We start from the raw sequence: 25637 nt of genomic DNA on the forward strand, positions 1-25637 counted from the left end.
CCATGCTTTTAAACCACATTTTAAGTGGGGAGGGAAGGAAAAACACAGAAGGGACAAGGAGCAGGAGAGGGGTGTGCAGAGAAGCAGCTGGCTAAGAATGCAGGAGAGGGGTAGGGAGGAAAGGAAGGCAAAAGTTTTCCCTCACCTACCCACCCAAGACAGCCAGCTCGCGCGCGCGCTCTCTCTCTCTCTCTCTCTCTCTCTCTCCCTCCTGCATGTTTTCAGCTTTCCCCTCTGCTTGCCTGGAGGGGAGGGGCTTTCCCTGCTCTTTGTTCCGTTTGAGCAAACACAGCAAGGAAACAGAGGTGGGTGGGCAGTAAGACCCTGAGGCAGAATGCCGGAAAGCAGCCGCTTCCTCTTTTCAAGTTTCCCTTCTAGGAGACGCGCGATTTGATTTTTGCCTGCTTTTTTTTGCCTCCCCTCGCACCAATTGGCTCCAGGGACCACACATTCGCTCAATAACACGCACAGACATTTCCCCTTCCTTTTTAAGAGAAAAAATCTGCGTGTTATAGAAGGAAAAATACGGTAATTTTTTTTACAGTTTTGATTCATTACTGATCTACTAATGATTGAAGATTACATTTGCTGTGCGACCTAAAAGAGAAGATAAACTAATTCTGTGGAAGAGAATACTTTGACCAGCCTTTGTACTAGCCTAGCGTTTTACATCTTAATTTAGGTCCCATATTAGTTGAGTAGTTGCCTGCCATGATATCTGGTCCACAATTGCTGTCCTCCCAACTGCAAAGATTTTTACTTTCACAATCTAGAAGATTGTTTGCTCTTAGTGATCTAGAATAATCAGCATGTGTTGTTCAATTGCTGCACAGATAATTTCCATTCTGCTGGGATACTTTTAAACATTGGAGCAAATGTCAGGTATATTTGGAGGAGAAAGAGTAGCGATTCCCCCCCCCCCCCGCCCACCATTAGCATTATCAGGTAGGAAGGCTAGTTAGGTCTGAAGAATTGCTAAATAGTCTTTACAAGTATTCCTTAGATTATTCCTTTCAAAAGGTTTATGATCAGCAGGGAATCTTTTTTTCTGTCATGAGATAAATCCCATTGGGAAATCCACTGGGAGCTGCATTTCTTTTTCCCATATCATCTTCAGTTAATCAATTTATTCCTCCAAATTTGTATCCTACCCAGAGAGAGAGAGAGTTTATGGGTAGAATGGGGCTTTGCTTTCTGTGCCAAATCAAGTTTTGGGGAAGACATTTTGGGCAAGCCGTGCTCACCTGCACTGCACCCAGTATCACTTATGGTGTCAGGAATGGGACAGGTAAGGGTACAGCTTGGTGAAAAGGGGTTTTGCTAAGTGCTTCCAAAGTAACCCAACAATCAGGTGATTTTCAGGTGCTTCAGAAGCACTGCACAAAATGCTTTACAAACCCCATGACTGGCTCTTGAGAAGGGTTGAGCACATAGCTTGCAAAGCACTTTTTGCACTGCTTCTGAAATACTCGACAAACGGTCAAGCACTTTGGATGCCCTCCTGTTACAGTGGACCAGTGGTGATGGGGGAAATAAATACCTCCCTCCTGGGCCCAAAAAGTTCTCCACTCCTTCCTTATGGGGTGACATTTAACTCCAGTTACAGGGTGGTGAAACTGATAGTGTCAGATGAAAGCTCATAATGCCAGCTGAATAAAGCAAGTAAAGATTCCCATCCCAAAGTGATAATTAAAGTTTGAAACACAGAACATTTTTATCTGAGGACATTTCCATCTATTTTGATAATTTCTCACTTCATGTATGCAAATCATATGGTTTGCCGCTCTTGGATCATTTATGTTCCAGAGACAAAGTAGATTTTTCTATTTAAGACCATGTACCCACATGAATTTGGATGCTGTTATATAACTGACTTGCGTGTGTTCAGTATATTTTCACTGGTAATTATTAGGTAGCTACTGAACTAGAAAATAGGTCCAAATTATTTGTATTTTACTTTATGATGTTACTTGTTTCTGATTCGCACATAACTTACTTACATTTCCTCACGCAGAGAAACCTATCTCATCATTTGTATTTGTGGACCATTTCTTTAGCATCAGTTTCCGTAGAATTTTGTTATGAATAAGAAATATGTCATTTGCATATTTTGTGAAAATGTAGCTAATAAATTTACATCCAGTGGTTTGGATGCCAGAGCAACAGCAACATATTTGCTGCAAGATCATGCCTTTACCTTGACTTAGACCCTTTTCTCTCTCTAAGATATTGTGAAAGCACTCCTGCCAAGGGGAATCAGAGCTGTCTACTCATGATGGCTGTCAGCAGTAACTAATCTATGTGTGGGAGTTACTTCCATGATGAAGGGACAGGGAAGAGAACAACCTGGATATCAAAACTGAAGGAGTGGTCAATAGATATGAATTTATTTTGACTTGCCCGATATATATTTTTCTATGTGCGTTTTGCAGTCCTTCTCTTCCCACAATTCTCTTGCAACTTTTTTCAGACAACTCAGATAACATTTTTTAATCAAAATATGTATACAAATTTTTAATTCTTCTATTCCACCTCCACAGGGCGCACCATTTCAGTATGTTGCAGCAAAACCAACAGAGTCTTGTGGCACCTTTTAAAGACTCAGATTCATATCACAATAAATATTTTATTCTTTATAGTGCCACAAGTCTCTGTTTCCATTTCATTACTTTTTAGACAAAATGAAAAGGTGAGGTTTTTATCCAAAATTGTGGAGAAAGATTTGAATGTGACAAACGTTAAGCTTCCACAGTATGATACTAAATACACTTTTGATTTGATATTTTACTCTTTTAAATGATACTTTACTACACATTTCAGGGGAAGCATGGACTATCCATCACATGTTTGTTTCCCTTTTATACTGCTGATCCCTGCTGGGCTGATACTTAACTCCTCTTCAGCCAGCCAGTTTATTGCTTCTAGGTGTAGGACATCTTTGAATGCTTCTATTATCACCCCTCCCAGCCAGTTACCAAAAGTGGGAGCAGGTTTGGCTGAAGAGGAACCAAAAGCATTTGCAGGGGGTGGGATTGGCATGCACTGGAAGGCTTCACCGTATGCACATAGATTATCATATTATACAATGCATTCATGTTATCTCTGCAAAGAAGGGTTTTGGAATACATGTTTGTTGAGAACATGTATTTCCACCCTTAGTTGCTACACAAGGTGTCAACTGGTTTAGCAGAGAAGAACGCCTGTGGCATGCCTTCTAGGACACTGCACTAAGCATGCTGTGGTAATGCTCCTTCCCATATGCACAGCACACAGATGAGGAAACAGGTCATGTGTAAATGAAAATCAGTGTCTTCTCATTCAGCTTGTTTTAGTGCAAGTAAACACCATTGATCACAGTGGAACTTATTCATGAATGAACATACATAGATAATACTGGATGACTCCTTGACTGAGATGAAGGGCTTGTATGTACACTCATGGCTTACATCTTTTGCACTGGATTAGTAATAATGCCACATTGAAATGCAAATGTTTGCTTTATTACAAGGTCTTCTTGTATAGGGTTTCAACCCTGCCACAAGCAAACATGTGAAAGCTTTCTGTAACATGCAATTTAAAATTCTCACTGCAGTTATTACATGTTTGATTTTTAATGTTCCCGCACTGTCCCTGTTCTGTTTGTTTCTTTGTTCTGTCATTTTTCTGTTTGGTGCCTTCCCCCACTTCACACCCCAGTAGCAGTATGGTATGTCATTTAACCAATAATTCTTATTTAAAGTGGTAATCAGTCAGAATATTACAGTATTCTGCACTCCATTCCAATAATTTCTTGATCATATGTTCAGATGGTGTGTAAAAGGAGGTAAAGGTTAGATACTGCTGTTCTTGGAAGTTAAATCAACTAAGATGAGTTCACATTAATACAATTTAAAACAAGTCATTAATGTGAAAAATACAATGACTGCTTGGTAGCAAGAAATGAAGGTAGTGCTTATTGAAAGATACTTTGATAAACCAAGTGAACTTTTTTTTTTCAGTATACCTTTCCATCTCAGGAAACCTGCTTGCTGGTTTTTGACTCCTTGCCCATAATTTTTGTGCCTGGGTTTGGGTTTGGATTCTTTTTATATCTTTTTTTGCTTGGTTTTTAAGACATCCAATAGCTGTGAACTGTGAAAGTTCCTTATATTCCTCAGGCATGGTTTCCAGTGTTTCCTTGGATAGTTCCACAGTGAAGGCTTCATATCCATTGCCATTCAGCAACATGAGATTAATAGCTTTTAGTAAATAAAGTGCACCTAGCGGAAACTCAAGCATTCATTTCTGTCCTTAGTTTCAACATTTAACTTCCATCTGTTCTTCTCCCCTTTTTCTTTCATCTTCCCGTTTCCGTTTTTCCTTATGCTATGACATAAAAGTGGTTGCACTGAAAAGACTGCCCTTTTTGAGGAACAGACCGAAGGAAAAAGACAAAATGAAGGCCTTCTACCGTCGCTCCATGTGTAAGACTTTATGACAGTTCAGCTTCTTTTTAAATGGCTACACTGGCTTCTATTACTACTTTCACTAACCTTTCCGTGGACTGCGCTGTTTTTCCTATTTTGCAAAGTGCAAGTCCTGCTATAATACAAGGAGCTGAAGCAATGTTTCTAAACACCTTGGCACTCACTATACATAACTCTTGGGGTGTATAAAAATGTATATGTATTCATATAATAATAATAATTTATTATTTATACCCCGCCCATCTGGCTGGGTTTCCCCAGCCACTCTGGGCGGCTTCCAAAAGAATATTAAAATACTGTGATACATCAAACATTACAAGCTTCCCTAAACAGGGCTGCCTTCAGATGTCTTCTAAAAGTCTGGTAGTTGTTGTTCTCTTTGACATCTGGTGAGAGGGCGTTCCACAGGGAGGGCACCACTACCGAGAAGGCCCTCTGCCTGCTTCCCTGTAACTTGGCTTCTCTCAGGGAGGGAACCGCCAGAAGGCCCTTGGTGCTGGACCTCAGTGTCCGGGTAGAACGATGGGGGTGGAGACGCTCCTTCAGGTATACTGGACCGAGGCTGTTTAGGGCTTTAAAGGTCAGCACCAACACTTTGAATTGTGCTCGGAAACGTACTGGGAGCCAATGTAGGTTTTTCAAGACCGGTGTTATATGGTCTCGGCGGCCGCTCCCAGTCACCAGTCTGGCTGCTGCGTTCTGGATTAGTTGTAGTTTCAAAGGTAGCCCCACGTAGACCGCATTGCAGTAGTCCAAGCGGGAGATAACCAGAGCATGCACCACTCTGGCGAGGCAGTCCGCAGGCAGATAGGGTCTCAGCCTGCATACCAGATGGAGCTGGTACACAGCTGCCCTGGACACGGATTTAACATGTGCCTCCATGGACAGCTGTGAGTCCAAAATGACTCCCAGGCTGCGCACCTGGTCCTTAAGGGGCACAGTTATCCCATTCAGGACCAGGGAATATGCATACATCTATCTACACACACAATGAACACACATTTATAGGTTCAAGTTCTGGGAATTATATGAACATATATGTGTTATGTGTGTGTATTTATAAAGATATAGTGCACTCAATGCATTTGCACATTTTGAATTCCAGTCCTAGTAATCAGTTTTATAAACACCTCAGTACAAATCTAGAAAATCATTTGCTTTAAAAAAAAAACAAAAAACGGTGACCTGTTATTCCTTAGAAATGTTTTACCATTCTAAGTTGAAGGAGTGGGGTGGGGAAATCAGGTATTCTTTGTCATTTCTTCAGTGAAATGCTCTTGGGAAAGTTGGGAGAGGACACATTTATTTTAAATACTTTCCTCTATTGTCATGCAATAAATATTATTCCTGCAAAAACCTGCACTGAAGGACCCCTTATCATTGCCAACACTGACTTTGTATTAGCACTTCTGCTCATCTTTCCCTGTTCATTCCATTTTTCATTGCGAAACATATCAGAGCTTCTAACATATATTTATTTATTGTATAGCACTCCAGCACAAGCATGGCGGTTGTAGCTAATAAAAAGCAATAAAATCATCTGTACAAGGAGGTTTTGGCTTTTTAACACTTTTCATTCATTCAGCCAATTGCATGTTTTAACATGTAGAAACTTGTGGACTGTAGCTTTCAGTATGCCTTGATGCTTAGGTAAATGAAGCATTTTACAGTACAAAATAAAACTTTTAAAAAACATTGAACCATGCTGATTCATTTGCTTTCATTTGCATCCCAGCCATGAATGACCTGGTGCAGTCCATGGTCCTAGCAGGAGGACAATGGACAGGTAGTTCTGAGCATCTGGAGGGTCCTGATGATATATCTACGGGTAAAAGGAGAAAAGAATTGGGATCTATGGCCTTCTCTACTACATCCATCAACTTTGCAACTGTCAACTCTGCTGCAGGCTTGAGATCCAAGCAGTTGCTTAATAATAAAGGTATAGGTAGAACCTTTTCACGCTGTGGTGTGGTTGTGTTGGTAACCGTAGCGTTATTGGAAACTGTTTGTGCTCCATATTTCACATTCTTTTCCAGCAAATAACTGGAATATTTGATTTGCAGACTTGTGGAATATTAGGATGGGGAAACTAGTTGTATTTGTAAACTTTTGTGGGGATCAATGAGCCATAAAAATTTCTTGTGTTTTAGAGATGATAAATTCAAAGGTCTGTTTTTGCAATAAAATTGTGCTTGTTTCCCCTTTAGATGCTACATCTTTTGAAGATGTAAGTCCACAAGGAATTAGTGATGATTCTAGTACAGGATCAAGAATTCATGGTAAGATTTGTGCTTTAAAGGAGTAGCAGACCTATTACGGAAATGCTAGTAAAGTTTATCCAGAAATAGAAAATGACCTGCGTTGCAAGTGTGCATGTTTGTATTCTTTCCTTACATCTCATCTCATCTAATTGTATGGGAACTTTTCCATTTCTTTCACTCTGATTTCACTCTTAAACAGAACAAACCTATTCAGTATGAAGTGCACCTGAACAGGACCCAAATTTCTCTCCTCTCCATCAGTCCTGAGTATTCTAGAGTTCAATTGTGAGAACTTTCAGCTTATGAAATCTTCTTTTCAAAATTCATCTTATTAATAAATGTATTTTTCCTCTATCAAATTTTGGCATAGTTGTAAAATACTTCTGTTAAATTTGAATCACAGTAGTGCAGTTTCTAAAACCCTTTAACACTGCTTCTGCGCCTGCTTTGGTTAGGAGTAAAGAACATTCCTGAGCAGATGTTCTTTCTCTTCCTGTCGGTGACATTTCTGTAACTTGCAGAGTTCCATGTCAAAATCTTTTGTAAGTGCCTTAACCGCAACCTGATTTCTGCATGTTGGTGCCATTTCTCTTTAAAACCTTGGTTATTCCCATCAATAAACCTGATACAATTCAAAACATGTATTTTGTTTCTCTGTTCCTTCTTTTGCTAACCTGCTCGCTCGCTTGTCTAGTGTACTTTCCTAAAGTGCTGTCTTGGGCTGCCTGGGGACACCACCTTTTCCCACCTGCGAAAATCCACACTTTGACAGTGGACACGTTCAGCTTGTGCGATATCAGTAGTGCATGATTTTCTGCCTCAGAGCATTCTGTGATCAGAATGTAGTAGGCGCAGTGTCATCTGCTATGGTATGTGCTTCATGCGATCTACTGGTTTTTTTCCATTTAGCTTCCAGACCAGCCAGCCTTGATAGTGGCAGAACATCCACTAGCAATAGCAATAATAATGCCTCACTCCATGAAGTCAAAGGTATGCTTCCAGGCAAATTGACACATCTGCTTCATTCCTCACATTTCCAGGGCAGGGAGGGAGAGAATTCAGGGCATGTTTTCCTTTCCTTTCATCATTTCATTCCTTTTTAGATGAAGCTCTGGAATAAGGTGGGTCACATGTCTGATGTAGGAAAAGTAAATTAATGCAGGTCATTGCAGATATTCATCCACCCATATAGTGTAGTAGTGTATTGAGATACATTACAATGCCTTGCAGCTCACATAAAACAAAATAGGAATAATGCTTTCAAATCCTTTTTAGCCTGCAAACAAATGTCATAGTAAGACAGAAAACCAACATTTCTAATATAACAGCAAATTACATTTTGGGCAGAAGACACATAGGCCATTTTTACTAACCATGTTGTAGTAAACTCATTGCCAGGCAAATGTCTTGGAATAAGACCTCTTGAATGCTGATGTGAATCAGCATTATTCTTTGGTTTTCTTCAAATGAAAGTGCCACTGCCTACAAATGAAGAGTAAATACATGGATAGTTCTAGAGAGGAATTCATGCTGTTGTGTTGCAAATGAGTAGAACCAAGGGAACAAGTGATGCACCCAGCTTTTTCTGGTCCTTTGCTTTGAGACACACCTGACAGGATGGTGTGTTTCCTCTTCTGTTGTAAAACAGTTGTATGCAAGGCAAAACTGGAAGATTTCTAGCAGTCACTGCCTTATAAGGGATTATTTAAACTTCATTTAATTCATTTCACTGTATTTCTAGATAGTATCTGCTCAATGGAAAATATGGATAGGTCTTCTAAAATGTTTGTGATTTTCCAGTATAAACAATTCCTTGCAGTAATGCATGATGTAGTTCAGTAGCATCGATAGTGTATGCTGCTTGTTTTTCTTCAAAATAATAATAATTCAAAATAACACAAAGGGCCGCTTCCAGTTGGTTGATTTGTATCTGTTTAAGGAAACAATGTGAACTGGCATTTCTTCAACCTTTACTCTGTGCAAAATGGGATGTTTCTGCTCCAAGTCATGACAAACTGATACAGGCATTTGACGGAATGCATTTTTAAGAAACCTTTCTTGAAGAATATTTCTTGATCAATCTGAAAATAAATTATTTGCATTCCATCTTTTATATTTTTACCTTTTGCCATATGTCATAAATAGTAGCGGATGTCAACTTTGTTGCTGAAATGGGTCATATTTAATGTCTGGGATCTCATTTTGTTGCGAAAGATTAAACATTCAAAGTTATTAGGTGGTGGTGTTTAATTGGAAACATGCCATGTCACATTGAAGAACCTTAGGTAAGGCAAGGGAACTAACCTTTATTTCTCATATGACTTCCCCATAGGTTTTTTAGTACCTTATGACAAATGTCTCTTCAATGTGACAAAGGAAAAGCATCCAATAATGCATTGTTAATGTTTAAATATAATACAGTGTGCATAATAAAGATGACAATACTGTTTATCCCTAAAGCAGGCACAGTTACTAACCAAAGCAGGCCACAAAGCCACAGCAGTGGAGAATTTAGCCTGCTTCATGAGCATGACGCATGGTCCAGCAGCAGCAGCAGTCCCATCCAGTATTTGAAAAGCCATGCCAGGTCTAGCCCCATGCTCCATCCTAAAATGTCAGAAACAATGGATAGACAAGGAACGCACAGAATTAAAACGGACTCCCCTGGAAGTGAAGTGGTTACTCTGCAGCAGTTCTTGGAAGAAAGTAATAAAGGTACTTCGGCTGAGGTACGTTGAAAAGCTACTTAATTTCACTTGGCAAAACATAAAGCTGCAAAACTTAGTGCACTTTTTAGGTTGCACAAGAAAATCTGGTGGTGACTTTACATTTGTAAAGGCCAGAATTCAGAATTAAGTTGGTTAGGAAAATTACTTGACACATAGGGCAGGAATTTAAGTAACATTATGAGACAGGGAAAGAGAAAACGAACCTTTTCTGAGAGAAGAGCAAATCTCCTGTAGAGCAGTCTTTCATGAATGAATGAGCTAATTTATAAATATAAATTAATTTTTTTTAGGCAGAGTGTGGGTGCTCATTCTCTGAACACAAAACTATAAGGTGTGAGTTGTTGTTGTTTTTGTTTAGTTGTTTAGTCATGTCCACCTCTTCATGACCCCAATAGTGAGTCAATAGTACTACACAAAAGGCCTACACAAAATTGTTGTCAGGTCTGCTGCAGTCTGTGATCCAAAGAGCAATGGGGTGGGTATTTGCAAGAATTTTTCCAACACCCATGGCAGATTACATTTATCTTCAGACAGTACCATAGCCAAAGCAACTCAAAAGTTACACTTTTAATCTCGACTTTTCTGCATTGCTTGTGAAATGCTTTGGACTGTGTCTTAACCACGTGCTTTGCACTGAAGAGATAAAGACTAAGTGAAGAGCTATCTGACTATAGCATTTTCACCTACCCACCCCAAAATCTCCAGTGTGTATTTGCCATCATGATTGAACTGTGTCTTCCAGCCCATTCTATTTCTGTGTCAAGGAAACAAGTGGCTGTATGCTGATGCCAAGTTCTAAAGCATTAAAATAACCTTGGAATAAAATAATGTACTTAATTTAAATAATAATGTAATTTCAGTGTTTATTTTTTAAATTGGAATAATTTAATTCTTGTCTGTCCGGTCTCACATAAAATAGCCTTTTCAAAGATAGATAATATGGGTATACAACTAATTTATTATCTTTTCCACTGTTTTGAAACAGACCCACTCATTTTCTCAGCTATTTATTAATAACAGTATAAACTTTAGGCCTGGCGACTGCTCAAATGCCACGATCCCTCTGAAATAAGCTGCATTTGTGTTTAGGTGATTGGTTCTTAAATGAGCCTTAGAAAGGAAAGGCGGTCTTGTTCTTTTCTTATATCTTGGATCTTTTCCAAGGACTCCAACTGGGAGTTCCAAATCCGGAAGTCCACACAATGATTTCAGGCTTAGGCACTCCTGTACATGATGTTCAGATTGCTAAGGAAGTTGTTTGTAATCAGTCAGTGAGAAAGTTATGGGATAGATCTGAAAGTGAAATGATCATCATTGGTTGAGCCTTTTGATTTTGGAGGAGAAGTGATATTTGCGTAAATGTTAAAATAAATGGAAATATTCACAGAAATCAAAATGTCAAGGTAGGAATGTTTATTTTCAGTACGTTTATGCATTTAAAATTGAAAAAAGAAATTGTGGCTTTTTCATTATTAAGTAAACTTAGTCTAGTAGCATATTGATAAAACTACTAAACCTGGGTGATACCATATGTATCAACGATTTCCATTATTTTGAACTGCATCATGGTTATGCATGTTTGTGCTGTCGAAGTATGAAACACTCTCTTGCAGAAACATTAAGAAACAAAGTAGCAGATAATGAATTAACTTATTTGGATATCTTTTGCAGCTCAAGTCCTCAAGCCAAGATAATCTTTTGGATGAAGTGATGAAATTTTTTTCTGAAAATGCTGAATTAGTCGGAAGAGATAAATTAAGAAAACAGTCATCAGGCAGCGGTGGTATTGCCAGATCACAGAGTGTGAAAAACACAATGGAGTTCTCTGATGGAAAGTCAGCTAAACAAGGACACCTTACAAGGCCCAGCTCGCGTAGAATGGAAGATGCCAACTTTGCAAACTCTTCAAAAACGCTTACAGCAGGCACTAAAGGAAGGGCCAGGTCTGTTAAAGAAAGTGTACAATCACAACGACAATCAAAAGATTGTAATCCTTATGCGACTTTACCTCGCGCAAGCAGTGTGATTTCGACTGCAGAAGGAACTACTCGGAGGACAAGCATCCATGATTTTTTGTCTAAGGACACTAGGCAGCCAGTATCAATTGATCCAACTCCACCTACAGGTGACAGAAGCGTCCCATCAGCTTCTAGTGAGTACAATCCCCAACAACACTCCTCTGTTTTTCATTATACCCCTTTTCCTTCAGTTACCTCGTCAGAAAATGACTTGGGTAGGATAGCCACGCTAGATAATTCTACATGTAAATCAGAAAAGGCTAGGAGTTCAAGAACAGGCAAGACAAATTTTATTACTAAAACATTTTCTTGTAGTAATGTGTACAATGAGAAAATGGGCACATCAACAAGCATTATAGGTAAGTTGTCTGCAGTCCGTTTGTCCAGGCCATTTTTGGCCCTCAACACCGAATTAGTCAGCAATGTTAGTGGACTGCCCCAAATGCCTGTATCTAAGACAACTGATAAGACATTTGATTCATCTGTGAAATCTCCACAGAATGATCACGTACTACCTTCTGAGAATCAGAAATCATCTGATGGCAGAAATGTAGAGATGAGTCAGAATAGTGGTGAATCTACACCACTTACCCATTCAAATGCTAGTGATAGTAAAATACCATCACCCGTTTCTGAAGATACTCAGACTGTTTGGTATGAATATGGTTGTGTATGATAAACATATATAATATTAAGTAAATCTCTGCTACACATTGTGGATGTTCTTGTTAATGTTAATAGATTTAGACTATATTTAATTTTACTAGCCATGATAGTAACTAGGTGTACATAGTTTTTCTCTAAATGGAGATGGAGAATTCACCTTTACCCCCTTAGCATGTGAATGAATGTACAATTGTAACCATGCCAAAGCTTGCATGAAACATTAACTGCACTGTATAATTTCTGCATGCCTTTTAAAAGCCTTAATAATAAAAGCTAACTGTATTTTATTTTCTATTTGTTACAAATATTTTATTTTCTATACATTACTGGATGCATGCTAACCAGTTGCATGGTGCTGTGCCAGGAACAGCACAAAACAGGTAACTTTCAGCAACAGTACATTCAGTTTTTCTTCCTTTCAGAGTCCACATTATCATGTAGATTATACATTTTGGACTCAATTCGACTAAAGCTGGTTGTGACTGATGTAAAATTAATGGAACCGACTCGGTTGTAACTGACTCAAGTCTCATTGCCTAATGGCTTACAGATCAGTTACATGCATGTTTACTTGGAAGTAAGCTCCACTTTTGACTTACTTCCTAGTAGGTGTGTTTGGAATTACATCTTAGCTTTGACAAGCTTTAGCTGGATTGGGGCCTTTTTGTATCAGTGTCCTTTCCCTGTTTTGCTGGTGAAAAAATGCAGGAGGCCCCTCTGCACCTCTAGCTTTTTACTTTGGACGTATTCAAATTCTATTTAATAAATGAGCCATTCTCGAAATAGTGACTATAGTTTGCACACTGAAAGTGTACTACTGTTCATGCTGATAAAACATCAAGGTTTGGAAGCCTAAACAGTGGGCCTTTTCTGTTTAATGATACATAACTAAATGTAGTTTCGTTGGAAAAGTTGACCCTCTTCATCTTTCCCTTTTATGTGCTTTTCCCGTCCCATGCTTGATGTATTTACATGGTCATGGTGTTGTCTCGTCGATAGAGCTTTATCTGAATCTTTATTATATAGCTTTTAATGGATTTTTACAGTGTATTAAAATAAAAAATAAACTGGTATGACGGTAGTCTTATTTTCTGTTCAGGGATGTGATAGTGAATTAGAAAATGATGCACAAAATGTTTTTTTTTAATTGGCTTGATGGTCCAAAATGCTGCTTTCCAAGGTCTTGGGTTGACAGCCTTCTTTGAGAAAGTAGAATTCCATGCCATATTAAAAGTTGGGTTTAAAGAACTCTGATTTTATTTTATTTTTCCTTCTTTTTTGCTCTTCCCCAAGATGCTTCATTTTCTAAAATAGCAAGCAGTACAGCCTGTGGTTCAGGGAGCTTCTGGGCTCTCCAAGTAGAGTGGGAAACAACTCCCATGTGAAATCCTGGAGAGCTGTTGCTAATCGGTACAGGCAACAATGAGCTAGATGGATCATTGGACTGGCTTTGGTCAAGACAGCTTCCTATATTGATTAACTATTCAAGAAATACAAGCTTAAATACATTTTGGACTACTTGAGAGTCCTGTGACCAGAACATGGTGCATCTAAACCAATTTTCATAGTTGCAATAAACCCTAATGGAACATGAGCTTGTTTGAAAGCCAAGAGTTATTGTGGGTTAAATTCCAAAATCGTTCAGTGAATAAGAATCCACAGGTCCTTCAGGTAAAAGCATGGGCTACTTTCAGCATGCTTTAAGCTTGGGCACAACTATTTGGAATTTCTTCTTCTTTGAACAGCAGGAACACCCCCCCATGCCACATCACACAATCCATCTCTGAGAGTTCCCTCACCTTCAGTAGTGATTTGCCATGGGATGTGGTGGACCGTTGTTCATGAAAATAAGCACGAAGCCCCTTTGCATGCACAAAACTTAGTTTTATAGTTCTTTGGATCCTCAATATGCATCTGTTTCTTTTTAGGAAAGTTGAAATTATTAGCTGCTGGGTGACCTTGGGCCAGTCACACTTCTTTGAAGTCTCTCAGCCCCCTCACCTCACAGAGTGTTTGTTGTGGGGGAGGAAGGGAAAGGAGAATGTTAGCCGCTTTGAGACTCCTTAAAGGGAGTGAAAGGCGGGATATCAAATCCAAACTCTTCTTATAATAAGTGAGGTGTTTAAAAATTGCATTAGGAAAAATAAATTTCTGGGAAAATGAAAAAGGCCTTTCCTAATTTTGATTGGCAGCCTATTTGGAGACTGAAGATTGCTGCTTTACTCTCAGGAGCAGCAAAATCAGAATGCTTCAGGAAAAACTCACTAAACGTGTTTTTCGCTCTATAAGACACACCCAACCATAAGACGCACCTAGTTTTTAAGGAGGAAAACAAGAAACAAGAAAGCAACGCAAACCTCTTGAGCGAAGACGGAGCGCTACTCCCTCTTCGCTCAGGAGGCTTTGCCGGGCTATCTCTGAAGCCAGGAGAGCAAGAGGGATCGGTGCGCACCCATCCCTCTTGCTCTTCTGGTTTCAGCGATAGCTGCGCAGCCTGCATACGCTCCATAAGATGCACATACATTTCCCCTTACTTTTTAGGAGGGAAAAAGTGTGTCTTATAGAGCGAAAAATACAGTAGTTCTCAGCTATCTGGCCACCTCCAGGGACCAAAGGACTTGCTTTTTTTTTGTCCCCATCTTAAAAAGATAAGAGGAACAAATAACTAAATTACACCTTTAAACTGAAGTATTTTATGCAAGCTAATTTAATTCCATTTTGTCTTAATTATTTACATTTGTGATACATGAAGAATTCAGTGATGTTTGAGGAAAAGTCAGAAAAAAAAGTCCTTCACAGATATAAAACTTTTCTAAAAAATCTTGTCACAACTGACAAAATGTCCTGTAAATTCTGGCTGATAACTTCTTGCTTCTTCTTTTGTGGTCTCTGTGCAGTCCCACATATAGGGTCTGTGCCAGTAAGTGTGAATTCACTACCAGTTAGGGCTAGCCGATAAATGTTTTGGTCAGAAACCAGCCCATTGCCCTGACGGTGTAGAATTCAAGGGGCTTGGCCCCTTTCCGCTCAGTACCTTCCTGACTGCTCCAGCACTGGTATCTCTGAGAATTTGTTTTGCTTTTCCCCCCTGAGGAAAGTATGAACTAAACCTGCCTTCTGTTTTTTCTTTAATTCTATATTCAGCTCTTTTCTTCAGTGCTGTTCTTTCTGTCTTCAATTTTGCATTTGATGTGGTTTTGTTTATATGCCTCTATGGGTGCTTTCACTGCTTCCAAGCAGATGCTTATAGTGCAGAGGGCAACTTTTCTGATTTTTTGGGGTAGCAGTAGGTCATCCTCAACCCTTTAGTGTTGGGCAAAACCTCTGCCTTGGCAAGGTTCCCTTGGTAGTACTCCACCAGGCAGGTGTGTCAAAATCACTCGTCCCAGCTCTGAGTAACATTGTGAGGACAGGCTATTTTGGCAACACAACCTGATGTCTTAAGTCCCAAAACCCACACAGACAATACGACACTGTTCTGTCCATAGTGTTACTGACGGTCAAGTCTGATCTTGCAGGCCAGGAAGCAGATACTGGCATTGTGCTTTCTCACCTAACTTAACTGTGACATCATTCTCCTTTTATAAGTGGACCTACTTTGTTTGATGGGACGCAGGTGGCGCTGTGGGTTAAAGCCTCAGCGCCTAGGACTTGCCGATCGAAAGGTCGGCGGTTCGAATCCCTGCGGCGGGGTGCGCTCCCGCTGCTCGGTCCCAGCGCCTGCCAACCTAGCAGTTCGAAAGCACCTCCGGGTGCAAGTAGATAAATAGGGACCGCTTACCAGCGGGAAGGTAAACGGCGTTTCCGTGTGCGGCTCTGGCTCGCCAGAGCAGCGATGTCACGCTGGCCACGTGACCCGGAAGTGTCTCCGGACAGCGCTGGCCCCTGGCCTCTTAAGTGAGATGGGCGCACAACCCCAGAGTCTGTCAAGACTGGCCCGTACGGGCAGGGGTACCTTTACCTTTTTACTTTGTTTGATGGGACTTACTTCCTAGTAGGTGTGTTTGGAATTGAATGAGTGACAAAGGAATTATATAGTTGATTCTGTACACGGGTCTTTCTGTGCACTTTTAAAAAAAATTTGCATGAATTGACCCTAAGTAAAAGAATTAAATACAGGTCCAGCATCCCAAGAAAAGCATGAGGCACTTGATTAATTGTTTTGTGAATTGGGACAGTTGTTTTGCTTGCAAGGAAAGGCTTGCTTGAAGACTTACTTTTCTAAGCAAAGAGCTAATTTCAGATAATATGATTTTGCATGTTCCATTTTATTGCATGCAAGGATAATTTGCTGCTTTGCAGACTTTATTGGCAGGATGCATAAATCAAATGCACATGTTTTGCTGCACAGTTCCATAAATGTTCTTGTTATTGCAGTCTATTAGACAGAATACAGTTGTAGAGCCTCCAGTTGTGTTCCTACCTTCCCTTTTTGTTCCTCTCCATTTTTGTGAACTTTTGGTCAGTAGTACCTAACAGTATATGTTGCAACATCAGGTGATTTCCTCCCCTGCTGAACAAGTAACACAAAATGCTTTTCTTCTGCAGATGTGGAAGCTAAACCAGAAAACAGAAATTCAAAAAGCAGGTCTAGGGAGCAACAAAGCTCCTAATTCTATTACCCCCACTACATGAGATGTGGGCCAAGTGGTGAGTTTTCTGCCCAACATGTAAATGAGATTGCTTTCATTTACAGAGGAGTAAAAAACTAACATTTATAAATGAAAACAAGCGCAATTTGCATTAACAGTTGTCAGTACCGCTTGCATTAAATGGCTCACTGTCTTGCTTACTGTATTCAAGCTAAGCCAGCATGTGACACTTATTTATCTACCCAGGCATGGAGTGTCTAGCCTTCTAAATCCACCTTGCTTTTCTCATATATGTCTCCAATAATAAATCACAGTGTATAGTAGCAAGTCACTATCCAAAAAATGACATTGCGTTGTTCATTTGGGGACTCCTGTGCAATCCTGTGCCAGTGTAACCTTTATGTTAACTGCCTCTGAAGAGCCAGCTGTATTATACTGCTCATTTTTATACTGGTCATTTTCTCAAGCATATCCATTTTGAGGCTACAATAATACCCATTTTAGAATGTGATATATGATCAGAGCCATGCAGACGCTATAGAAACAGATTTTTTTTTTTAATTACACCCAGAAACAGTTTAAGTTTGGATTCTGCGAATTAAATAAATTAAGCGCAATGCTTCTTATTTTATTTAACTGTCATTTTTACTATTTTGCTTGATTTATTTCAGTTATGTTGAGGGCACAGAAGTATTCATGGCCTTTTGTGTACATTGGGAATGCTGTTCAGCCCCCACCCCTCCAGCTCCTGAAAAACTTGTTTTCAAGCATATCTTTGCAGTCCTAAGGACTTGAAACCCTATCTTTAAAAAGCAACCATGAATTATTATCAAACTTGAGTTCTACCCTAAGTAGCACCACTTGTGCTTTCTTCTCTGTCAATCACAGAGACTTCCAGCATATGCACAGCCCTGTATAGTATGCATGTAAAAGCATAGCTACAGAAATTGAAAGGCTGCAATCCTATACACATTTACATGGGAGTAAGTCCTATTGAAAATAATGGGACTTGTTTCTGGGTAATCATGCATAGGCTTGCAGTTACAACAGTGGTGCCCAGATGCCATTATATAATATTTTACTCTTGGCATTCTGTCTCCCTTCTTCTTAATCATTGCTTAAACCATTTCTATTGTGTCCTCCTAGTTCTTGTAGTCACTTTACTTTTTTATATCTCTTCTATATCTTTTTAAGCTTTCCTTACGTTTACTTCTCTTTCTACTTTTCACTTGAACACAGAGAGAAAAGTGTCCTTCAGTATCTCAGTGTGAAGCCTTTATTACTGAAGTAACAAGGCATCCGGCTATAGGAATCATGTTGTGTTTTTAAAAATAGTTGAAAGTTTTTACAGGCCGACATGAATAGAACAATCAAGAAATATGCATCTTCTTTCCTTGAATCAAGGAGCTGTGCTGGTGTCTCCTGCTGAATTTTTTTAAAGAAGGAATTTATTGCACATTGCACTGTTAAGATCTACTGAATAAAGGACAGCTTTAACCTCTCTAACGACCAAGGGTTGTATGGCCTCAAGAATTGCTCCAGGAACTCAATTGCTTTTTTTTCTTCATTCCTTTATGAACCCCAGTCATCAACTGCTTACTGCTTCTGCTAATAATTAGCAATATTTAGTTCTGTAAATCTGAAGGGGGAGAAGGCTGTAGTATATTGTGGAATTTGTTGTAAATACAGGTACAAAAATGAACCCCTCAAGCTTATTTTATTGGTTTGCATAATTTGCATGATGTTGCTCTTTGTAAAACGAGACTGCTGATTATTTTGGTGCAAATAGCAAGAAAAAATTGTTTAGGTACCTGAAAACTTAGCGAAACACTTTAATCCACACTCTACATGAATTTTTTTGTTCCATGAGTTTTCAAGGCAACAAGTTATTTTGCAAAACAATACAATTGGGGTGGGGTGGGGGCAGGGAAACGATGGAATTAATATTCCTGGAACTTTCTATGTCCAATAAAACAATCTCTGTTTTCAACAAATACAAATTTTGGAACAAAACTGTCTTTAAGTTAAATATTTTGTATTTTTACTTGTGTTTTTTAATTTGTGATTTTGTTAGCTTATTATGGTTTAGGAGGAAGCTTTATGGGGGAAGAGAAGGTAAACAAAGTTCTGATAACCATTTTGAAGCCATTCCTTTTATTAAGGCTCTTACTAATATTTCCACCTTTTTGTTCCTTATAATTGTATATGAATTAAGATTTATTAATGCTGTTGGTACTTTAAAAATATTTGTTGTATGCATTTGTCTTAAAACCCTTGCAAAGAGCACAGGAAAATAGATTTGGTTAATCCTGGGAAATGTACATGAAATTATCCTGGTTTATATTAAATTTCAAAGGTTTATTTTCTTACGAGTCACTAAATGTATTAATATTTCCATGACAATATATCGCATTTTAACCATTTAACCTCATTGGGTTCATTCAACCTTGCTAATATTTATGCACATGGGCATCCTTAAACCTCACCACGCTTCATTTTTATTTCAGCCAAACTATTTGCAAGGAGTTGTACTATATCTAAAAGTCCAGCCCCTGCTAATCTGGGGCCCACCAGATGTTTTGGTCTACAACTCCTATCAGTCCCAGCCAACATGGCTGCTGGCTGGGTTTGCCTCATCTCAGGGTTGTGGGTTCAAGCCCCATGTTGGGCAAAAGTTTGCTTCGCCGGGCGTTGGACTAGATGACCCTCGTGGTCCCTTCCAGCTCTACAATTCTATGTTTCTATGGAGCGTTGTAATCCAAAACATCTGGAGGGTGCTATGTTTGTGAAGAACGACCTAGTAAACTCCTGTTGGGCTGGGACCAGCGCCCCCTAGGTTAATATCAAACATTTTTTAAAAAGAAAGCATTTTGTACAGCCTTGCAAACGTTTATTACAGCCATCAGGCTTCTTGCAAATGATTACTAATGCTATTTGTAATGTAAGAATAGGTTCTGTCTCCCCCACTGGCAAATGAAACAGCAAGGTGCAAATGAAACACAGCAGGGGCCAGATAGGCAGAGTAGTTCACCATTCCAGTCCTGTCCTGAAAGCAGCAAACATTCAGAATCACCCCCATGGCTGTGTCAGGCATGTTCCTGAACAATAAGCATGTAACTGGATGAACACACACACACACACACACACACACACACACACACACACACACACCAAGAAGCAGGGCATCTGATGTCCAGGCTTTTCATTTTGTTCTGTGCGGTTTTAATCTTACGGTTTAATTTTGGTTCAGGCTGTGCATCTTTCAACCCTGGAGGGGGATGCATATTTTAAATACTTGTAATAAATAGTAATAAATTACAGGCAGCATACAGCTAGTGTGTATGGAGAGTCTCTTCAGCCTAAAAGTTGTATGTACTTCCTACCCTCTGCATGGGATGGTAGGATTGTGGCCATAATTGGTAATTTCTGAGCCTTTCAAATATTACCATGCATCCTTGACTATGATTTTGTCAAAATAAAATTAAAATTAAATGAGTGAACAGTAAACTTCCCTTGAAGAGGAAAACAGAAGAGGTTGGATACTAGGCATATGAAAATCACATAAAACACATCAGCAATTTTGTTCAGTAGCGGGTTGTGCCACCCTGTCTTGTGTCACCAGTCTCTTCCCCTCTGAAGATACGGGATCTTTTAAAAGGATGATTTTAATATCTGGGAACATTGATGTTTCTAAATGTGGGTGTACATGGAGATGGTGATTAGCTAGCTTTGTAGATCAGCTTGTTTTTTATGAACTGATCCTAAGCTTCTGTTGCTTTGTTTATAGACTCTCAAGCTTTCGGGAACAATCATATGTTTTTCATGCATTTACCAACCCGCTGATTGACCATACCTATTTTCTTAAGATTTGCACCTTTTTGAGCTTTGCACTTGTTTCATATTCCTGTGTGCTTTGGCTTAATGATTTGTTTCACATGCACTCTACCTTTCTACAGGCAATTATATCAGCTAGAGACTGACTCTCATCTACCTGGAACTTCTCTTGTGCATGCAGGCCTCCCTTGAAGTCAAAGGGAGTTGCGCAAGAGCGTTGCTTTATTTTCACAACACTTGCACAGGCAAAGTAAATGCAAGATCATGCCTTTTATGATTTACCTGTTTTGGCAATAGGCTGGAGTTAGCACTATGTGTAAGGTTTTGTTGGTGGTTGTTTTTGTTTTTAATAGCATAATTCAAAGTTTTAAGACCGAAATACAATCTTCCCTTAACAAAACTTAATTCATTGATATTTTGCAGAGGAAGAGGCTCACGAGCTGCAATCATTTTGCTTCTCTAGCTCTTTCTCAACAAGCCTAGTAATTTGTTTTGTATAAAGCCAGATGGTTTTCTGCTAACAGCTTAACAGAAAACAGTGCCTGGATTTTATGCAGGAGAACCAAAGCCCTGTATATTTTTAGCTTCCCTTCCCAGAGCACATTGAGGAGTATAACCTGGCTCCCTGATCTCTCTAGATTCCATCACTTATGAATCGGAAAGAAAATTGAAATGGTCCTCCCACTTAATCTCAATTTTCATTGCCGTCTACCCCGTTTCTAAAAATAATTAACTTTTTTTAAAACTTTATAAAGTCTGTGACAGTGTCAGAAATTAATGTGTCACTTCACCATCTGTTTAAATCCCAGCACCTTTAAAACGAAATGCAAGGGCTTTTTCACTGCACAAGACAATATCCAGCAGCTGGAAAGTGGAAGCTGGAAACGTGTTGTAATACAATGAAATGTTTTAATTTCCGCTCTGCTGCTGCAGTTGCCAAGGCTACAATCGCCTTTTCCAGAATGCATTGTTTCTTAAAATGTTTTGTGTTCTGAAAGACTGAGCAGCTCCAGCAATGGTGTGAACTGTTGTGTGTATGTATGTGTGAGTGTGTGTGTGTAGCTCAAGCATTGTTAAGAATGGAACTGCCTTAAAAGGAGGGAGCACCTGGGTGCGACACAAACTGTTTAAACACTGTTTTACAGAAGCTGTTATTTAAAACTGTAGTTTTCCTTTCTTATACCTATTAAGGAGTTTTGTAATGTTTGCCATTGTACACGACTTAATTATGTTATTAAAATTCCAAGCCAAATAACTCAACTTTCCCTCTCTCTTTATTTGCCTTTTTCAAAGATGCTTTTATTTGGTCCTTCCTGAGCACAGAGTTGGAACTAAAGGACTCTGTATCTGGAAAATGGTAATAAAATCATGTTTGTTGCTTATAGCCACCACCCATCCTACCTGAGCGGCAAACGATTAAGTCAAATGTGGTTGTATTTGGAATTGCGTAAATTGTACTGGTTGCCACAAAGGGTGGAGATTTTAGGTACTGAATCAGACATTCTAGATTTCAAACATGTGGCCTTACCACCGACTCACAGAGACTGATGTGGCTGGAAATAACAATGGTCACATCCACACCACAAACTTGAAGCACTCCTTTACCACTTTAACAGCCATGGCTTACCTGCCCAAACTCTGCCTCCCAAGAATCCTGGGATCTGTGTTTAAGGCTTGTTAAGGGTGCTTGAAGTGAGAGCTGGACCATAAAGAAGGCTGATCGCCGAAGAATTGATGCTTTTGAAATATGGTGCTGGAGGAGACTCTTGAGAGTCCCATGGACTGCAAGAAGATCAAACCGATCCATTCTGAAGGAAATCAGCCCTGAGTGCTCACTGGAAGGACAGATCCTGAAGCTGAGGCTCCAATACTTTGGCTACCTCATGAGAAGAGAAGACTCCCTGGAAAAGACCCTGATGTTGGGAAAAATGGAGGGCACAAGGAGAAGGGGACGACAGAGGACGAGATGGTTGGACAGTGTTCTCAAAGCTACCAGCATGAGTTTGACCAAACTGCGGGAGGCAGCGGAAGACAGGAGTGCCTGGCGTGCTCTGGTCCATGGGGTCACGAAGAGTCGGACACGACTAAATGACTAAACAACAACAACAAAGGGTGCTGACAATTATAGCTTTGAGAGGGGTACACTACAGTTCACAATATTCTTTGGTGGGGGGATAGCCATGACTGTATAAGTGCGCTTTAAAAGTGTGGTGTGGATTATCGTTATCAAATACATCATGAAACCGGTAGTAACTTCCTAATTAAAGATAAACTATTATAATTTTGAAAAACACCATACAAATAAAATTAACGGATAGCTAGCATCTTTAAATTTTCATGACATGATTTTACATATAAAATGGTGGTGTAAAGCTACTTGTCACTTTCATCAAAATGTACAATTGTGGGCTCATGTCCTGTGGACTTCAGGAATCTTAGAAAGTCATCTGGATGTAGTCCCATAGTTGCTGCATTTGTCATTGGGTGAAAATACAACATGTCGTGGCCTCCTTCCAGAAAGTCAGAATCCAACACAAACTTCACATCTCCCTGGTCACAGAAAAGAGCTAGGGGCGTTGCACACCCCTGGCCAACTTTCAGCTTCTCAAGCATGGCCGCTTCGTCAGCAAAACGAAGATTCCCGCTCCCGACGCCTAGTTTCTTTGCCAAGTCATTTAAATTGATTTGCCTGTCGTTCAGGACCGTCACCAGCCAAAACCCTTTTTTCTTCTTATCTTTAAGGAAAAGGTTTTTGCTGTGTGCTCCTTTCAGATGCTGGACATAAGGCATCATTTCTTCAACTGTGAACACCTAAAAGAGATCATTGAAATAGTTTGGCTATTCCTTGCACAATCCACTGGCCGAGTTTTTCAAATTACACATAAGCCACAATTCACAGAATGACTCATGTGCAAAAACCCTAATGCAATGACTGCAAAAATCTTGCTCGTTTCAACATAGTGCATACAGGAGAACCCCCAAGCGGAATGTTTCCACAGGCTTCCTATACAGGAACAAGACTGACTACAGACTGACCTCTGGTTACAGACGCTTCAGGTTACAGACTCCGCTAACCCAGAAATAGTACCTCAGGTTAAGAACTTTGCTTCAGGATGAGTACAGAAATCGTGCGGCAGTGGGAGGCCCCCTTAGCTAAAGTGGTACCTCAGGTTAAGAACAGTTTCAGGTTAAGAACGGACCTCCAGAACAAATTAAGTTCTTAACCTGAGGTACCACTGTAGTTTAAATATGGAAATATGCCTTCTGAGCCTGAGCTTGAGGTCATTTTCAGCAAGGAGAAGGGACTATATCAGGATGCGTTCCATGTGGGTCACTGTCCAGCAATTAGTCACACCCAGGTTTATCAGAGTGATGGGGAGGGTGTGTGTGAAGAGCTCCAGAGCAATCAACCCAATTTCCCCTTATATCAGTTTCATGTTAGAAGCTGCAACTAGTTCTAACTAACGTTGTAGTTGCAGTGTGATCAATGTTCTCAAGTGGCTAGTAGGATTCCTCGTTTCTTGGACCCATGTTTGATAATGCACAGAAATCGCCCTGTTTTATTAACTCTGTATCTCAGACTATGGGGTTGCCTGGTTTTTCCTCGTGTGATGGCAAAGGTGTTATAATGCAATTTTCACATAAGTAAAATACTTAATATCACACTCCTGTCTTCAACCTGGTTGGTCCTAGTGAGAACAGGACTGCCAGGTTAGATAGGCCATAGGCCTGATCCAGCAGGCTATTACGATCTTAACTAATATTAAACACTAAACACTTGCCTGGGAGTAAACCCTATTGAACTCAGTGCAGTTTACTTTGGGGTAGAACATGTGTAGGATTGCATCAGTAAGTGTAACATAATTAATTGCAATATTTCTCCCCTGCCAACGAAACACAAAATCACTTTTACCCTACTGAATTCCTAGCTTGTTCTTGTTAAAGGAATAATAATAATAGCAGCTGTCACATTAGAAATTAAGCCCCTCTGAGCTTAGAGCTGTTTCTTTTATTGTTTGTCATTATAAGACTTGCTATCCTAATGTGTCTACACTGGTTTTATTGCTTTGGAGCTGTAAACTTGATATTGGAGAGTATTGTAAGAAAAACGCTCCGAGCAGGGCATCCGCATCAGACTGTAGTCATAACCTACTGGATCTGGCCAAGACCCATCCGGTCCAGAATCCTGCTGGCCCTGCGGGAGTGAGTTCTGTATAGTTAAAACTATGCGTTGCGTGAAGTTGTTCTTTCATCTGCCCTGGATCGTCCAACATTCAGCTCCTTGGGTGCCCACTCGTCCTAGCGCTATGAAACAGGGAGAAAAACTTTATACCGATTTTCTCCACGCCTCTCCTCCAAACACCCGCTTTGGCCAGGACGCATAAGCACCAGGGGCCGGCTAATCTGAGCCAGCCACGTGGCAACTCCTCTTCCCTGCCTCTTTCTCCTCCACGTGCGCTCGCGATCCGCGCACTCCCCTCACCTCGGGGTGCTCCACGGCCAGCGCTTGGATGCCCAGGCCGTGCAGGTGATCCTCTAGCGCCTTCCGAAGTGTCCCCTCCGCTTGCGGCTGCCCGGCCATGGCTGATCCTTCGCCCTCGCTTCGGGCCTTTTGGAGATGGGGGCCGTCAGCTGATCGAGCGAGGCGCTGCGGGAGAGGAGGCGCCGCCTTTCCGCTTGGGCCAAGGAGAGGGGAACGTCTTCCGCCAGCCAGAACGAAAGGAGGGATCGCTTTCACTTCTGCTGCTCGTTTTCATCCGCTTTGCAGGTGAAAGTGCGCGGTTCGATTTCCGCATCAACTCGCGTTCACTCGGCAGTGAATCCCCGCTGATTGCAGGGGCGCTTCCTCTCCGGTAAACGTGCGTGGAATTGCAATCCGCAACTCGTTGGCTGCAGGCTTTTAAGCCCGATTGCTAGAGAGTAATCCTCATTGAGACCTCTGAGTAACGTGCATAGGATTGCAGTTGTTGTTGTTTAGTCGTGTCCGACTCTTCGTGACCCCATGGACCAGAGCACGCCAGGCACTCCTGTCTTCCACTGCCTCCCCCAGTTTGGTCAAACTCATGCTGGT

The 25637-nt window shown here is 40.4% G+C and overlaps 2 protein-coding genes across 5 annotated transcripts in view; one reads left to right on the top strand and one right to left on the bottom strand.

Annotated features, from left to right (window-relative positions):
- Positions 1 to 21821, top strand: part of CCDC88A (coiled-coil domain containing 88A) — a 79584-nt gene extending 57763 nt beyond the window's left edge. The window contains exons 26-33 of one of the 4 annotated variants that reach the window (XM_079968380.1): positions 4380 to 4463; positions 6202 to 6405; positions 6674 to 6745; positions 7637 to 7717; positions 9188 to 9456; positions 11128 to 11608; positions 16689 to 16790; positions 17972 to 21821. In XM_079968380.1, the coding sequence (XP_079824506.1) occupies positions 4380 to 4463; positions 6202 to 6405; positions 6674 to 6745; positions 7637 to 7717; positions 9188 to 9456; positions 11128 to 11608; positions 16689 to 16753 (1256 nt within the window). In that variant the 3' untranslated portion in view covers positions 16754 to 16790; positions 17972 to 21821. Of the gene's footprint in view, positions 1 to 4379; positions 4464 to 6201; positions 6406 to 6673; positions 6746 to 6926; positions 7368 to 7636; positions 7718 to 9187; positions 9457 to 11127; positions 12428 to 16688; positions 16791 to 17971 lie in introns of those variants that run through there. The other 3 variants (XM_079968378.1, XM_079968379.1, XM_079968381.1) reach the window with 3 other exon arrangements.
- A 1052-nt stretch (positions 21822 to 22873) lies between these two features.
- Positions 22874 to 25202, bottom strand: LOC307211912 (prolyl-tRNA synthetase associated domain-containing protein 1-like). The gene is made up of 2 exons (XM_079969070.1): positions 25050 to 25202; positions 22874 to 23377 (listed from the first exon to the last, which is right to left on the bottom strand). The coding sequence occupies exons 1-2, from the start codon at positions 25146 to 25148 to the stop codon at positions 22940 to 22942; spliced, it is 537 nt and encodes a 178-aa protein (XP_079825196.1). The 5' UTR covers positions 25149 to 25202; the 3' UTR covers positions 22874 to 22939.
- Positions 25203 to 25637: the final 435 nt, after the last annotated feature.

The sequence above is a fragment of the Podarcis cretensis genome (assembly GCF_951804945.1).
Source record: "Podarcis cretensis genome assembly, chromosome: 3".
Classification (NCBI taxonomy): domain Eukaryota; kingdom Metazoa; phylum Chordata; class Lepidosauria; order Squamata; family Lacertidae; genus Podarcis; species Podarcis cretensis.